Below are 16,249 nucleotides of genomic sequence, written 5' to 3'. Positions count from 1 at the left end.
GGAAGACTCACTGGTTTATAATTACCTGGGTCATCTCTACTGCCCTTCTTGAATAAGGGCACTACATTTGGCAATCCCTCAGTCCTCAGGTATTCAACCCATACACAATGACGACTCAAATAACAAAGCCAAAGACTCTGCTATCTCCTCCCTCACTTCCCAAAGAATCCTCGGATAAATCCCATCCAGCCCAGGGGACTTGTCTCCTTTCACTTCTTCTCAAATTGATAACACCTGTGTGTAACTAACCTCGATCCTTTCGAGTCTAATATCTCATATGTCATTCTTTTCCTGAGTGAACACAGATGAGAAATGTTCATTTAGCACCTCTCCGATCTCTGCAGTGTCCACACTCCACTTCCCACTTCTGTCTTTGACTGGCCCTATTCCTACCCTAATCATCCTTTTATTCCTCACATACCTATAGAAAGCTTTAGGGTTCTCCTTTACTCTATTTACTAAAGACTGCTCGTGTCCTCTCTTTGCTCTTCTTAATTCTCTCTTTCAATCCTTCCTTGGTGATCTGTAATTCTCTATCGTCTCATCTGTACCATCTTGCTTCATCAATACATAAGGAAAAAGTGAGGACTGCAGATGCTGGAGATCAGAGCTGAAAATATGTTGCTGGAAAAGCGCAGCAGGTCAGGCAGCATCCAAGGAGCAGGAGAGTCGATGTTTCAGGCATGAGTCCTTCCTGAAGAAGGGCTCAGGCCCGAAACGTCGACTCTCCTGCTCCTTGGATGCTGCCTGACCTGCTGTGCTTTTCCAGCAACACATTTTCAGCTCATCAATACATAAGCCTCATGGAACAGCATCATAAGACACAGAACTTATATCAAAAGATCAGTGTCAAGCAACTGATAGAATATATTGAACAAACTTAGATAGTCTTCATCTCTTAGAATGGGTGTGGGCTTTGGTTCATTAATATGTAACAATGTTCTTGAGATGACTTAAGGTTTTATAAAAAAAGACATCTCCGCTCAGACAATGCATTAAAGGTGTGAGATTTGAGTCTGTCAGTATTCCAATCTTGAATCAGACTGGTTCTGTTTCCAAAGTTGGAATTTGTAAAATATTACATGCATTGACTGCCTGCAGATTGTGTGCTTTTTGAACAAAATTGAATGTATCTGCAAATATAATTCTGCCAATAATTTCACCCCAAAGAGTAGTATGTGTGCGTGCATGAGAGAATGAGAGTGTGTGCATGTGAGTTTGTGTGTGAGTGCGCGCAGAAGTGTATGTGTGCATGCTTGGGAAAGTGAGAGTGTGATGGAGTATGAGGCTGCGAGTGTGAGAGTGTTGAGAGGTGTGTGACTGTCTGTCTGAGATAGAGTATGTATGTGAGAGAGAGGCTTAATAAAAACAAGGGGTTGCATTTTTGCTAAAACAAGAACTTGTACAGATAATGGTTGGGCCATGAGTCATGTTAGAGAACAGATAGACATGGAGGTGGGGGGAGTCGCTGTTCAGATACATAGTTCTTTGCAAGTTGCATCACTGCTAGACAGAGTGGTTAAGGTGGCATTTTGCAACATTGCCTTCATTGTTCACACCACTGAGTATAGGGGTTGGGACATCATGTTGAGGTTGTACAGGATGTTGGTGAGGCCACTTTCAGAGTACTGAGTACAGTTCTGAGGGCCCAGTAATAGGAAGAATACGATTAGTGAGGGTTTAATAAAGATTTACCAGGATGTTGTAACGACTGGAGGGTTTGAGTTATAAGGAGAGGCTGAGATTTTATTCACTGGAGCACAGGAGGTTGGGGGTTGACCTCATTGAGATTGATAAAATCATGAGGAGTGGAGGTAAGGTGAATAGCAAATGGCTCTTGCTTAACGTAGGGGAACTCAAAACTCGGGGAGCATTTTTTTTAATGTGAGGAGAGAGATTTAAAAGGAAGCGGAGGGGCAACATTTTGAAAGAGGGTGAGTTGCATGTGGAATGAACTTGCTGAGGATGTGGTAGATGCAGGTACAGTGACAACATTGAAACAGCATTTGGATGGGTACATGAATAGAAAGGTTTAGAGGGAAATGGGCCAATTGCAGGCAAGTGGGATGTGGGAATATCTGTTTAAATGGAGCGGTGAGCTTTCCCAATGTAGACAGGGCTCCTCGAAACGTGGCAGTGTCCCCCCCTGCAGCTGCAGAGCGAGACAGGAGAGTTTGTTTTTGTGAATGAGCAGTTGTAGCGCGAGGTGGCTGTTGCTTGGTGACGGTGAGGCTCCCCCGGCCCCGCCCATCCCCCCGTGCAGACGTCACGCGGGGGCGAAGGCGGTTGGGAGGAGAAGTCGCTCGAGCGAGGAAGCGGCGGGAGGGCGGCCGTTAGGAAAATGGCGCCGTGCGGCCCGGGGCAGACACCCGGCACTGGCCGCCGCCGCCGCCTTCCTGGCGCAGCTGCTGTGTCACGGCCACACCGGCCGGCTGTACAGCAGCCAGGAGCCGGTGAACATTCTGGAGGCGGATGGGGTTAAGGACCTGCTTGGGAACTGGTCGGGCGCCTGGGTGGTGGAGTTCTACTGGTCGTGGGGCGGCCCCTGTGTCAACGATGGGGCCACCTGGAAGGTACAGGGCCCGGGAGGTGAAAGGTGAGGCAGGTTGTGGGGGGGACGGAGGGGAAGGAATGTGGGGCCTGTCCTGTCATAGTCACATTTTACACTCACTTTCCATCTGCTTTTACTGGCGCTCGTGCTGTTTACCCCTCACTGTGTGTTTAATCCTTGTGCTGTTTACCCCTCACTGTGTTGTTTAATCCTTGTGCTGTTTACCCCTCACTGTGTGTTTAATCCTTGTGCTGTTTACCCCTCACTGTGTGTTTAATCCTTGTGCTGTTTACCCCTCACTGTGTGTTTAATCCTTGTGCTGTTTACCCCTCACTGTGTGTTTAATCCTTGTGCTGTTTACCCCTCACTGTGTGTTTTAATCCTTGTGCTGTTTGCCCCTCACTGTGTTGTTTTATCCTTGTGCTGTTTACCCCTCACTGTGTGTTTAATCCTTGTGCTGTTTACTCTTTGCTGTTACTTGTGCAATTGCTGAGGGTCGTGTGTAAATACTAGTGAAGGATACTATGCACCAGCATGTATATGTTCCTCAGTCATTGAAGGGGCAGGACCTGTTGAGAATGGTTTGTAAAGCAGGTTGTGCACTGAGCCTTGTTAACATGGAGATACTTTGTTCATTGGAAAAGTAGACTTATTATTGAGAGTCAGATGTACAGCATGGAAACATACCCCTTCAGTCCAACCTGTCCACGCCAACCAGATACCCTACATGAATCAAGTCCCCTTTGTCAGCACTATATCCCTCTAAACCATTCCTATTCATATACCCATCCAGATACCTTTTAAACGCTGTAATTATACCGGCCTCCACCACTTCCTCTGGCAGCTCATTCCATACCTGCACCACCCTCTGCATGGAAACATTGCCCTTCAGGTACCTTTTATATCTTTGTGGCCTCACCCTAAACCTATGTCCTCTTGTTGTGAAGGTCACCCCAACACGGAGGAAAAGACTTAAAAACATTGCTTTTGCATTTCTCTGGCTGCTCAATCAAATATCGAGCCACATGGGGAAAAAAAATATAGCTCTGCCCTTTTTGATCTCCGATAGACATTTGGAAACTTAAAATCTGTCAATAACACCAGCATTGCTGCAGAGCATATTGTGTACACTCCTCGGTGTCAACAAGCAGCACACATGTTTGCCAGTGTCACCAAAACATTGGACGTGTTCCTCATTGTCGGCAGAAAAGGGGCGAAACCTACTTTTGATGGACAAATAAGGATCACTGGAGGACCGGAAGGAGACTTGTCCTCCTGCCATTCGGAGCTCCCCTATTGGTGAATGCGGAAGTTGGGCCATGAGGTTCTGAAGCTCCTGCCCCTCCTCTCTCTCAATGAACATTGAGCTCACTCAGTCTGCAGCTTCCTTCCTCTGTCCAACATCTGTGTGTACAGCATTCTCTTTTCTCACCCCCTTTTCCATTTACGTTTCATTCTGGGGTTCAATTGTTGACTTGGAGCAAATGAAAGGAATGGGAGTGAATCCACGAGGGGACAGACTCTGGAAAAGTTCGTCCAAGCCTTTGTCTCAACTGGCAAAATAGACAGGCAGGAGACTGGAAGAACGCAGCAAGCCAGGCAGTATCAGGAGGTGGAGAAGTTGAGGTATCTGGTGTAACCCTTGTTCAGGATTGGGGGTGGGTATAGGGAGAGCTGTGGAACAAGGGTGTGCTGGGGGCAGGGTGATGAAGTGAGGATAGGTGGAGACAGGTAGAGGGTACAATAGACAATAGGTGCAGGAGTCGGCTCTTCTGCCCTGCGAGCCAGCACCACCGTTCATTATGATCATGGCTGATCATCCTCAATCAGTATCCTGTTCCTGCCTTATCCCCCTAACCTGGTTGGTGAATGGGAGGATGGAATCTAGTTGGCAGGGAAGAGTGGAAGGGGCTGGGAAGTGAGTTGGGGGATGGGATGGGAGATTATTTGAAATTGGAGAACTCAGTGTCGAGCCCTCCGGGCTGTGGACTGCTCAGACAAGATGAGGTTTTGTTCCTCCAATTTGTCAGAAGGGGAGTGGGAAGGGGCATTAAAATGGGTGGAGACTGGGAAGTCCGCTCAGCCTCTGCAGACCCGGCTGTGATGCTCGGCAAACCATTCCCCAAGTTTACGCTCGGTCTTCCTGATGTAGAGACGATCACAACTGGCAAAGCACAGTGGGTCGAGCAGTAGAACAGTCGCATTTTGAGGCACAAGCTCTTCATCAGGAATGATGCGTGGATGTTCAGAGGGGCATCAGTGTCCTTCTGTGCCAGTTGTCAGACAGGTGCAGCAGGCAATGAGCAAGGCAAGTGGTGTGTTAGCAAGAGGAATTAAGTTCAGAAGTGGGAATGTATTCCAGCAGTTAGGGGGTCATTGAATATATTCAAGGCTGAGTTCACATGATTTTTATGTGGATGCTTGTGGGGGAAGGCAAGAAAATGGTTTTAAGACCAGTATCCAGTTTTAAGACAGTTCCAGAGTCAGACAGCACAGAAACAGACCCTTCAGTCCAACTAGTCAATGCTGACTGTGTTCTCAAACTAAACCAGTCCCACCTGCCAGTGTTTTGTCCCATATCCCTCCAAACCGTTCCTATTCATGACGTTTCTGTACCTGCATCCACCACTTCCTCTAGACATTTAGTCCTCACGTGAACCACTCTGTGTAAAAAAAATTGTGCCCTTCTTTTTAAAATCTTTTTCTCCTGTCACCGTCAATTTGCTCCCTAATCTTGAAACCCCAACCCTAGGGGAAGGACACCCTTCGTTCACCTCATCTCTCCCCTCATGATTTTATAAACCTTGATAAGGTCACATCTCCACTTCCAATGCTCCAGTGAAAAAGTCCCAGCACATCCACCGAGATGAAGGTAGAATCCTGTCCCTCAGGATTCCCTCCAACAATGTGCCCACCACTGATGTCAGGCACACTGGTCGATTGTTCCCTGGCTTGTCCTTACCACCCTTCTTAAACAGTGGCACCACATGAGCCAACCTCCAGTCTTCTGGCACCCCACCTGACATGCACAGTATGCTCTATGGAGATGCTGTTTCTGATGGATTTAAAGTGTCCAAGTGCCACAATTTCTCCCCCACTCACTTGACATAACCATGCAGGCTCCTCGCTATTTGATGTTCATGTTACTTAGAGCCCTCATGATTATATCAATCTCAATGAGGTCACCCCTCAACCTCCTGTGCTCCAGTGAAGACAGTCTCAGCTTCTCCTTATAACTCAAACCCTCCAGTCCTGACAACATCCTGGTAAGTCTTCACTGAACCCTCTGTAATAGTATTCTTCCTATTACAGGGCCACCAGAAGCCTTCTCAGTACTCAACAAGTGACTTCACCAACATCCTGTACAACTTCAACATGATGTCCCAACTCCTTTATTCAATGGTGTGAACAATTAAGGTAAGTGTGCTGAATGCTTAACATCAATCTACACTTGTCAATATATCATATCTGTTGCATGACACTGTTACCTTTTGCTCTTAACTCTGCATCTTATGATCCTGCTCCACAGCTACCCAATGAAGAAGCAGCGCTCCGAAAGCTAGTGCTTCCAAATAAAACTGTTGGTCTATAACCCGGTGTTGTGATTTTTAAACCTTGTCCCACCTAGTCCAACAGCAGCACCTCCACCTCCTTTCTCATGAACACAGCCCATACCTCCCAGTGCTGCCAGTAAACTGCAGATGAAACGATGCAGTGCCTGCACTCATGAAAAGTTTATAATTTCTAATGAACCCAGCTACTCATTCACTGCTCCATCTGATACACGACATTGGAAACTTAGCGCAGGAGGCTGCAAGAAATGAGCAGCTTTAAAACAAAAACCGCTTGGAGCTTTCAATGAGAGCCTGAGCCCAGCAGTACGTTCTGGTTACCTTTATTGTGGCCCAACATTGTTACAGCTTCAGATGCCCCCAGCAAAAGGGCAGAGAAAGAGTAGCTGTTTTTTAGACAGCTCAACAACAGGGGGAGGAGCAAAGGGCGGGGCAAGGCCAACAGCAGGCCCCCGCACTACGCCTGCATTGCCTTGCACAGTTTACAAAAATCCCTTCCCCTTCAGACACTCCCCACAGTGTGGAAGCAGGCCACTCAACCCAAAGACTACACACCGATCCTCCAAAGGGTAACCCACCACGCAATTCCCCTTACCCCTATTGCTCAACATTTACCCCTGACTAATGCACCTAACCTGCACATCCCTGGGCACTATGGGTATTTTAGTACTTGTCAATCCACTTGAACCTGGACAACTCGTATATGCCAACCAGATATCCCAACCCAATCTAGTCCCACCTGCCAGCAAGGGCCCCATATTCCCCCAGTTGCCTTTTAAATGTTGCAATTGTACCAGCCTCCACCACTTCCTCTGGCAGCTCATTTCATACACGTACCACCCTCTAAATGAAAAGGTTGCCCCTTGGGTCTCTTTCGCATCTTTCCCCTCTCACCCTAAACCTATGACCTCTAGTTCTGGACTCTCCCATCCCATGGAAAAGACTTCATCTATCTATCCTATCCATGCCCCTCATGATTTTATAAACCTCTATAAGGTCACCCCTCAGCCTCGGACGCTCCAGGGAAAACAGCCCCAGCCTGTTCTGTCTCTCCCTATAGCTCAAATCCTCCAGTCTTGGCAACATCCTTGTAAATCTTTTTAGATTAGATTCGATTACTTACAGTGTGGAAACAGGCCCTTCAGCCCAACAAGTCCACACCGACCTGCCGACGTGTACACCACACAGACCCATACTCCAGGGGTTTGCACGGACTGCCACAAACACTACGTAGGACAAACAGGAAGGAAGCTCGCCACCAGGATACACGAACACCAGCTAGCCACAAAAAGACACGACCCTCTCTCCCTTGTAGCCCTACATACGGATGAAAAAACCCACCACTTCGACTGGGACAACATCTATCCTGGGACAGGTTAAGCAAAGACATGCCAGAGAATTCCTAGAGGCCTGGCACTCCAACCACAATGCCATAAACAAACACACAGATCTAGATACCATCTATCAACCCCTCAGAAAATGAACAGGAAATGACACCACCACAAACCCCAAAAACCCTATCCAGAACAAACATTTCAATCAAAAGCAGGAGACATCAGCTTTGCTCCATTTGGAGGTCGCCACTGATGATGTTCCCTAGCCAGGTAATGAAACGTCTGGATATCAAACCTACAGCTCAGCGAGCAAACCTACACCCTAAACCTCAACCTGAGCTACAAACCTTCACAAACCTTGCAAAGTAGAATGTATTTGCAAACATCATACTGCAAATACAAACTCACCCCCCATGGATGATCTATCTCGTGTGTGCATGAGATAGAGAAACAGTCTATTTCCGTGCTGTTTATCTCTATTTGATAACAGATGCTTTATTTCTGTTGGTGTAAATGTTGTTGTAATTCATAGCTGGATCCTAATAGGTGTAAGGGTGACAGAATTCCTCAAGTAGGGCACTGTAAGATTCCTGGGAGACCTCTATTTCTGGTTTACTTCCTCATGAACAAACATTAAGCACGTGCACCTATTTATTTATGATTTTGTTTCATTTTTCTGCTATGACTACACCTTGTATTAGGATAGTTGACAGGCTGGGAGATTGTGACTTGGGTCTTGATTGAATATTTTATCGTTCCAGAAGTTATAAAAGGCAGGGTCAAAGCTTTAGCAGAAATCCAGCAGAGCTGAGAACAGACCGACATCTTAGTCTGTGGGAACAGGGAGATCAAGAGAGGATAGAGAAATCAGGTCCTGAAACCAGACCAGCCTGTGATCAGTGCTTTGATTAGCAGCATCCTTCTACATCAGTCAATGCCAGTTGTCAGACAGGTGCAGCAAGGCAAGTGGTATATTAGCAGGCTGGACTGAGATCAGAAGTGGGGATGTCTTCCTGCAGTTAGGGAGTCATTGAATTTATTCAAGGCTGAGTTCATCTGATTTTTGAACAATAAAGTGTGGATTTTTATGTTGTGTGCATGAGGGGTTTTTTGTGGTTTATGTGTTGGATGCAGGTACAGGAACCACATTTAAAGTGGAAGGCAAGAAAATGGTTTTAAGACCACGACAGAACAGTTACGGTCAGACAGCACAGAAACGGACCCTTCTGTCCAACTATTTCATGCTGACGATGTTCTCAAACTAAACTAGTGCCACTTGCCAGTGTTTGGCCCATATACCTCCACACCTTCCCTATTCATGTACTTATCCACATATCTTTTAAACGTTGCATCTGAACATGCATCCACCACTTCCTCTTTACATTCACCCAATACATGAAACACAGTTTATAAACAAACTTTTCCCGATCTGTCCATTCCATGGATTCATTCTCTTTCTTTTCAGTTGCTGCAAGTCATAAATTGAAGCCCAGACTGAAAAAAAATAGAAAAGGAGTTGTGAAGAGAGTACCTTACTCACAGATGGTTGACAGAGTAAGGAGGTTGCAGTCTGGAGCAAACCCGAAATGTTGATTTTCCTGCTCCTCGGACGCTGCCTGACCTGCAGTGCTTTGCCAGTACCACTCTAATCTTGACCCTGATCTCCAGCATCTGCAGTTCTCACTTTCTCCTGTAAGAAATCAGCAGTTTTAAACCGAAAACCTGTTGCAGTTTAAAGCTCTCATTGAGAGTCTGAGCTCAGTGTGAAGTTCAGGTAATCTTTATTGTGACCCAACTTTGTTACAGCTTCAGAATCTCCCAGCAGAAAGGTGTAGAAAAAGTAGCAATTTTTTAAAAACAGCTCAAGGTCAAAGTGCAACCCCTCACTTTCTTCATTATGGGTCACCACTGAATTGTCCCTTTGTAATTGGATCCTTGATATGGCCTTAACCTGGAGGAAGTATTGCCTCAGTCAGCAATTTCAACCTGTATCCAAGTAAGTTGGATGAGCAGCGTAGAGTCAACCAGACTACTGTGGGTCTGGAGTCACGTGTAGGCCAGACCGGGTAAAGGATGCAGCTGGGACGACTGCTCTAATAACTGCTCAAGTCTTCCCTAAAAAAGAACTGAGTGAATCAGATGGGGGTTTTCTTCCACCCCCCACCCCACCGACAATGGTTTCACTGTTAGATTCTGAACTCCAGATTTCTCACCAAATTCCAATTCCACCATCTGTCGCGGTGGGAATCGAACTCGGGAGCCACTGGAACTGGGTTGATAGTCCAGTTGATAATGGCACTCGGCCGTCATTCCTTCAATCCCCCTGCGATGGCACATGAACTCGCTGGTGGCTCCGCAGGTAGGAGGAGCGGGTGAAGTCCTTCCCACACTTGGGGCAGCTGAAGGGCCTCTCCCCTGTGTGGACCCACTGGTGCCTCAGCAGGTTAGAGGAATTGCTGAAGGCCTTCCCGCACACTTGGCATGGGAACGGCCTCTCCCCCGTGTGGACACGCTGGTGCCTCAGCAGGTGGGAGGAATCGCTGAAGGCCTTCCCACACTCGGGGCAGGAGAATGACCTCTCCCCAGTGTGGACCCACTGGTGCCTCAGCAGGTGGGAGGAATCGCTGAAGGCCTTCCCGCACTCGGGGCAGGGGAACGGCCTCTCCCCAGTGTGGACCCACTGGTGCCTCAGCAGGTGGGAGGAATCGCTGAAGTCCTTCCCGCACTCGGGGCAGGGGAATGGCCTCTCCCCAGTGTGGCTGTGCCGATGAATCTCCAGGGCCGACGGGAAACGGAAACCTTTTTTGCAGTCGCCACACTTCCATGGGTTCTCCATGGGGCAGGATTCCTCTGGTTTCTCCATGGCTGGAGCTTCAGCCACACGTGCAGAGCCTCTCCCCACCGCGAATTCCTCATTCCAGGCCATATAACTGCTTCAGGCTCCAAACTCAGTCTACTATTATGGTAGGGTCTCTCATCCAGTCCCACTGATGCTGAAAATGTACTCAAACAAGAACCAAAACGCTTTGCTCCTTCTCACAGAGTCACAGTTGAAAACTGTTGCGGTCCCGATGGACTGAGTGACTGTCAAAGTGAGGACTGCAGACGCTGGAGAGTCAGATTTGAAAAGTGCAGTGCTGGAAAAGCACAGCAGGTCAGGCAGCATCTGAGGAGCAGGAGAGTCAACGTTTTGCGCATAAGGCCTTCATCTGTTGATTTTGAAACTTCCGTCTTCAGATCTTCAAATACTCTGTAAAAAGAGATTACAAAGGTCATCACTGTCAGTGCAGGGTAGAAATTCTGAACAAGGAATTTTACTTTCTGTGGAACATTCTTTTCTTTTGTTATTCCACAAAATTGAAAGCACCATCCCACCCTCTCTCCCCCTCTGTTCTCACTCCGCTCTAACTCATTCCCTGAAGGTGCTGATTCAGGATCTTACAGGGGCAGAAAAACAAAAACGTCAAGACTAACATCTCTCTGCATTTTGGATAACTCCACAACACTGGGATACAGTTGACAGTGAGCAGGTCTGATTCTGGGAAGCAAACAGAAGTGTGTCAATTCATGGGGTAACCTGCAATGCAGCTATTTGTGGAACAAAATGGTTAACGACCCCAGGAAGGTGGGAGCAAATTGAGACATCAAGGCATTAACACCGACACACTTCAGTGAAACTCTACTGCTCCCACTCAGAGCAAAACATCTTTGAAAGCTCCTCTGAAAGTCCAGTCTTCACAACCACACTTCTGCTTTTACCAAAGACAATTAGAGTCAGACAGCACGGAAACAGACCCTTTGGCCCAACTTGTCCAAGCTGACCAGATATCCTAAATGAATCTAGTCACATTTGCCATCACTTGGCCCCTATATGGGCCGGGTGCTGGCAGCTGGGACTAAATTGGGTTGGCTATCTGTTCAGCAAGAATGAGTTGGACCAAAGGGTCTGTTTCCGTGCTGTACATCTCTATGACTCCAGTCGCATTTGCCATCACTTGGCCCCGATCCACTGAACCCTTCGTATTCATACACCCATCCACATGCCTTTTAACTGTTGGAATTGTACCAGACCCCACACCTCATCTGGCAGCTCATTCCATAACTGCACGACCCTCTCCATCAAAAAAAGTTGCCCCTGAGATCTCTTTTACATCTCTCCCAGCAGCCCCCCCCCCCTCCCCGGCCTCACCTGAAACCTATTGCCCTCGCGTTCTGAACTCCCCCATCTGAAGGAAAAGACCTTGAGTGTTGACCCTATCCATGCCCCTCAGGGTTCTATTAAAAAGTCTAGAATGTCACCCTTCAGACTCTGGGGAAAACAGCCCCACCCCATCCTTCCGTCCCTCCTCGCCCAGGTAATTAAGTTTGCAGAATCTGCTCCCTCCCTGGATTCACTCCAGCTGCTACAAGTGAACAGATTTTCCCCCCTCCTCTCTCTCTCTCTCCTTCCCAGGATGAACAGTTGTCCAGAGGGAGGGAGTTTCACTCTGAAACTGACAGGGCCACTTCCGCATTGTGACGCCATCAATGGGTTGGAGGTGGGGGAGGGTATGGGAGGCGGGGCTCGGCCAGCAGCGGGACCCCGCACTGCGCCTGCGCTGCCCTGCACAGTTCGTAGGAATTCCTTCCCTTCAGAGAATCCCCAGTGCAGAAGCAGGCCACTCGGCCCAACGAGTCCACACCCACCCTCCAAAGGGTAACTCACCCTCAACCATTGCTCAATATTAATCCTCCTGACTAATACACCTAACCTGCACATCCCTGGGCACTATGGGTAATTTAGAACCGCCAATCCACCCTAACCTGCACATCCCTACGCACTATGGATAATTTAGCAAAGCAAATCCCCCCTAAAATGGATAAAGTTAAAAATCACAACACCAGGTTGGAGACCAACAGGTTTGTTTGGAAGCACTAGCATTTGGAGCGCTGCTCCTCCATTAGGTGGTTGTGGAGAATAAGGTCATAAGATATAGAATTTATGGAAAAACATGACAGTGTCCTGCCACTGAAATGACATGTTGAACAACCCATTTTCGAATGGGCTGTAGGCATCATTAACATGCAAATCCCAAAACTACCTGTAAGGCACCTCTCAAGAGAAGTTTTATAACAGAAAGTGACATGTGTGTGTGAGTGTGTGTGGTGTGTGCGTGCATGAGAGAGAAAATGTCTATTTCCATCCTGTATTTCTTTACCTATTTGAGAACAGATGCCTTACTTCTGTTGGTGTAAGTATTGTTGTAAATCATAGCTGGGTACTAATAGTTAGATATAAGGGGGAAGAGAATTCCTCAAGTAGGGCAGTATAAGAATCCTGGGAGAGCTCTATTTCTGGTTTACTTCCTAATGAACAAACATTAAACACAAGCACCTATTTATTTCAAATTTGGTTTCATTTTTCTTGTGTGATTCCCTGCTGTGACTACACTGTGCCTGGATGGTTGACAGGCTGGGAGATTGTGGGTTGGGGCTTGATTGACTGAATGTTTTATTGTTCCAGAAGGTGTAGAAGGGAACAGGGAGATCAACAGAGGACAGAGAAATCAGGACCTGAAAGCTGAGCTGACACCAGACTACCCTGTGATCAGTGCTTTGATTAGCAGTGCCAACCCTCCACCTTTACCTAGCTTCCCATTTGAGGACACCCTCAGTATTCAGGATCCAATCCTTGTCATCCTGAAGCCATGTCTCTGCAGGGAATGTCAGATCGCAAATACTCACTTCAATGTGTGCAGTCAATTCCTTCACTTTTGGCACAATGCAGCACACATTCAGACACACCATTTTTAATTTAATTTTTGTGATGTTTAGAATCCAGTTTTGATTGCTGGTACATTTATTCCCCTTGTCCCTTTCTATTGTTCTCTGATGTTCATTTCCCACATCACTATATTACTCACCGGCCTTGATTTGGATTGGCCATAATGTCCAGGGAAGTGCAGGTTAGGTGGGTTAGCCATGGGAAATGCAGGGTTATAGTTTCGGAATAATAGAAGCAGGAGTAGGCCATTTTGCCTGTCCAGCCTGCTCCACCATTCATGATGATCTTGACTGACCCATCCATTGTCTCAGCTCCTCCTCCCTGCATGGTGCCAACTACCCTTAATCCCCCTACCATTACAAAAACCCATCCAACTGTGTCTTGAATATACTTAACAAAGCTGCCTCTGCTGCTTCCTTGGCTCAGAATTCCGAAGATTCACTCCTCTCCAGGAAAAGCAGTTCCTCCTTGTCTCTGTCCTAAATTTACTCCTCCTAATCTTGAGCCTGGTTTCATTCACCAGCAGAAATGACTGGATAGGATAAAGCTTCATCCCCACAGTGCAATGAAATCCTACTTTACACCAAAATCCCGAATGTACTCACTCACTCAGTTGCTGTCTCACAAATGCAAGATTTCATCGTAACGTCTTCTGCTCCCATTAAGGGCAAAACATCTTTGAAAGCTGCTCTGAAACTCCAGCCTTCACAATCACACCTCTGCTTTCACCAAAGAAGATTAGAGTCATACAGCACGGAAACAGACCCTTTGGTCCAACTCGCCCGGCCAAGCAGATATCCTAAATTAATCTAGTCCAATTTACCTGCATGTGGCTCATATCCCTCGAAATCCTTCCTTTTCATGTACCCATCTAAATGCTTTTTAAAATTCCCCCTCACCTCAAACATGTGCCTTCTAGTTTTGGACTCTGGGGAAAAGACCTTGGATATTCACCCTATCCATGCCCCTTACGAACGCCTATAAGATCACCCTTCAGCCTCCAATGCTCTCGGGAAAATATCCCCAGCCATTTCAGCCTCTCCCTGTAGCTTGAACCCACCAACTCTGACAGCAGCCTTATCAATCTTTTCTGACCCCTTTCAAAGTTTCACAACATCTTCCCTATAACAGGGAGACCAGAAATGAATGCAATCTTCCAAACATGGACTAACCAATGTCCTACACAACCACAACATGACCTCCCAATTCCTGTATTCTCTGCTCTGACCAATAAAGGAAAGCCTACCAAATGCCTTCTTCACTATCCTGTCTACCGGTGACTCCACTTTCAAGGAACTATGGAACCTGCACTCCAAGGTCTCTTTGTTCTGCAACATCCCCCTTAACTGTGTCAGTCCTGCCTGGGTTGCTTGACCAAAATGCAATCCACACACTTCTCTAAACTAAACTGCCATTCCTTGGCACATCAGCCCACCTGATCAATTCTCATTCATAGTGAATTTTCTTTCCTCTCTTATTCCCTTGAAGTTGAAAATCTCCACTGCACACACTCTCCCTCCATTCTCAGTTTGCTGACCCTAATCCCTGCTGTACCTCATCCTGAAGGGCCTGCTTCATGCTGATTAACAGGCCCACACTCGGTGGGGGACCTAATTGAAACAAGGAATACTGAACAGCCTGGACAGAGTGGAAGTTGGAAAGGTGTTTCCATTGGTGGGAGGGACTAGAACCAGTGGGTACAGCCTTACAGTAAAGGGAAGACCTTTCAAAATGGAGATAAGGAGAAACTTCTTCAGCCAGAGAGTGGTGAATCTATGGAATTCACTGCCACAGAAGGCTGTGGAGGCCAGGTCACTGAGGATATTTAAGATTGAGATGGATACGTTCTTGAGTCTCAAGGTGATGGAGGGTTACGGAGATGAAGTGGCAGAATGTGGCTGAGGAACCTATCAGCCATGATTGAATGGCAGAGCAAACCTCGAATGGTCCAATTTCTGCTCCAATGTCTTATGTTCTCTTGCTATCCTGGACACACACAGAGCACATCGGAAGCAGGAATAGGCTGTTTGGTCTTTCAAGCCTGCACCAACATTCAACAGATTGTTGGCAGATTCACAACCATCGAGATGAATAGGTTGGGACTTGTTCATTGGACCACAGGAGGTTGAGAGGTGACCTGACAGAGGTTTATAATATCACGAGGGGCATAGATGAGGTGATTGTTGGGTATCCTTTCCCTAAGGTGGGGGTTTCAAGATTAGGCAGCAAATTTGAAGGTGAGAGGAGAAAGATTTTGAAAAGGCGGGGGGGGGGCACTTTTCTTTTTACACAGAGTGGTTTGTATGTGGAATGAATGTGGATGTAGGTTGAGTAACAAGGTTTAAAAGACATTTGGATAAGTACATGAATAGGAAAGGTTTGGAGGAATATGGGCCAAACACAGGTAGGTGGGACTAGTTTAGTTTGTGAATATAGTCGGCCTTAGACTAGTTTGACTAAAGGGTCTGGTTCTGTTGGCATCTGACTCTGTAACTGTTCTATCCTGGTGTTAAATCATTTACTTGCCTTCCCCCAGAAACATCCACTTCTTTAGTGTTCAAAAATCAGATGAACTCAGCCTTGAATAATGTTCAATGACCCCCTAACGCAGGGAGACATCCCCACTTCTGAACTCAATTCCTCTTGCTATTGTACCCCTTGCCTTGCTGATTGCTTGCTGCACCTGTCCAGGCAAAAGTGAGGACTGCAGATGCTGGAAATCAGAGTCTAGATTAGAGTGGTGCTGGAAAAGCACAGCCGGTCAGGCAGCATCTGAGGAACAGGAAAATCGACATTCCAGACAAAAGCTCTTCACCTGCACCTGTCTGACAACAGGCAGTGACTGGTGTAGAAGGACGCTGAGGCCCCTTTGTACATCCACACGGCATTCCTGATGAAGGGCTCGGAACCGAAATGTCGACTCTCCTGGTCCTCGGATGCTGCCTTACCTACTGCCTTTTTCTAGCGCCACACTTTGACTCTAATCTCCAGCATCTGCAGTTCTCACTTTCTCCACATCCCAATATAT

The 16,249-nt window shown here is 47.1% G+C and overlaps 3 protein-coding genes across 5 annotated transcripts in view; 2 read left to right on the top strand and 1 right to left on the bottom strand.

Moving 5' to 3' along the window:
• Nucleotides 1-16,249, top strand: part of LOC132808041 (zinc finger protein 664-like) — a 156,238-nt gene that overhangs the window by 84,616 nt on the left and 55,373 nt on the right. The window lies entirely within an intron of this gene.
• Nucleotides 1-16,249, top strand: part of LOC132808032 (zinc finger protein 239-like) — a 134,362-nt gene that overhangs the window by 99,701 nt on the left and 18,412 nt on the right. For 2 of the 3 annotated variants that reach the window (XM_060821935.1, XM_060821934.1), the window contains exons 1-2: nt 2,316-2,596; nt 5,864-5,968. The exons of the other annotated variant lie outside the window; for it this stretch is intronic. The gene's annotated coding sequence lies outside the window, so the exon portion shown is untranslated. Of the gene's footprint in view, nt 1-2,315; nt 2,597-5,863; nt 5,969-16,249 lie in introns of those variants that run through there. 3 annotated transcript variants of the gene reach the window in all.
• Nucleotides 9,279-16,249, bottom strand: part of LOC132808057 (zinc finger protein 850-like) — a 72,755-nt gene continuing 65,784 nt past the window's right edge. Inside the window, exon 3 of the mRNA XM_060821968.1 lies at nt 9,279-10,230. Within this exon, the coding sequence (XP_060677951.1) occupies nt 9,772-10,230 (459 nt within the window). The 3' untranslated portion in view covers nt 9,279-9,771. The remainder of the gene's footprint in view (nt 10,231-16,249) is intronic.

This window comes from Hemiscyllium ocellatum, assembly GCF_020745735.1.
Source record: "Hemiscyllium ocellatum isolate sHemOce1 chromosome 27 unlocalized genomic scaffold, sHemOce1.pat.X.cur. SUPER_27_unloc_3, whole genome shotgun sequence".
In the NCBI taxonomy this organism is placed as follows: Eukaryota; Metazoa; Chordata; class Chondrichthyes; order Orectolobiformes; family Hemiscylliidae; genus Hemiscyllium; species Hemiscyllium ocellatum.
Note: the sequence above shows the minus strand (reverse complement) of the source record. Positions and strands in the feature narration are given on the sequence as shown.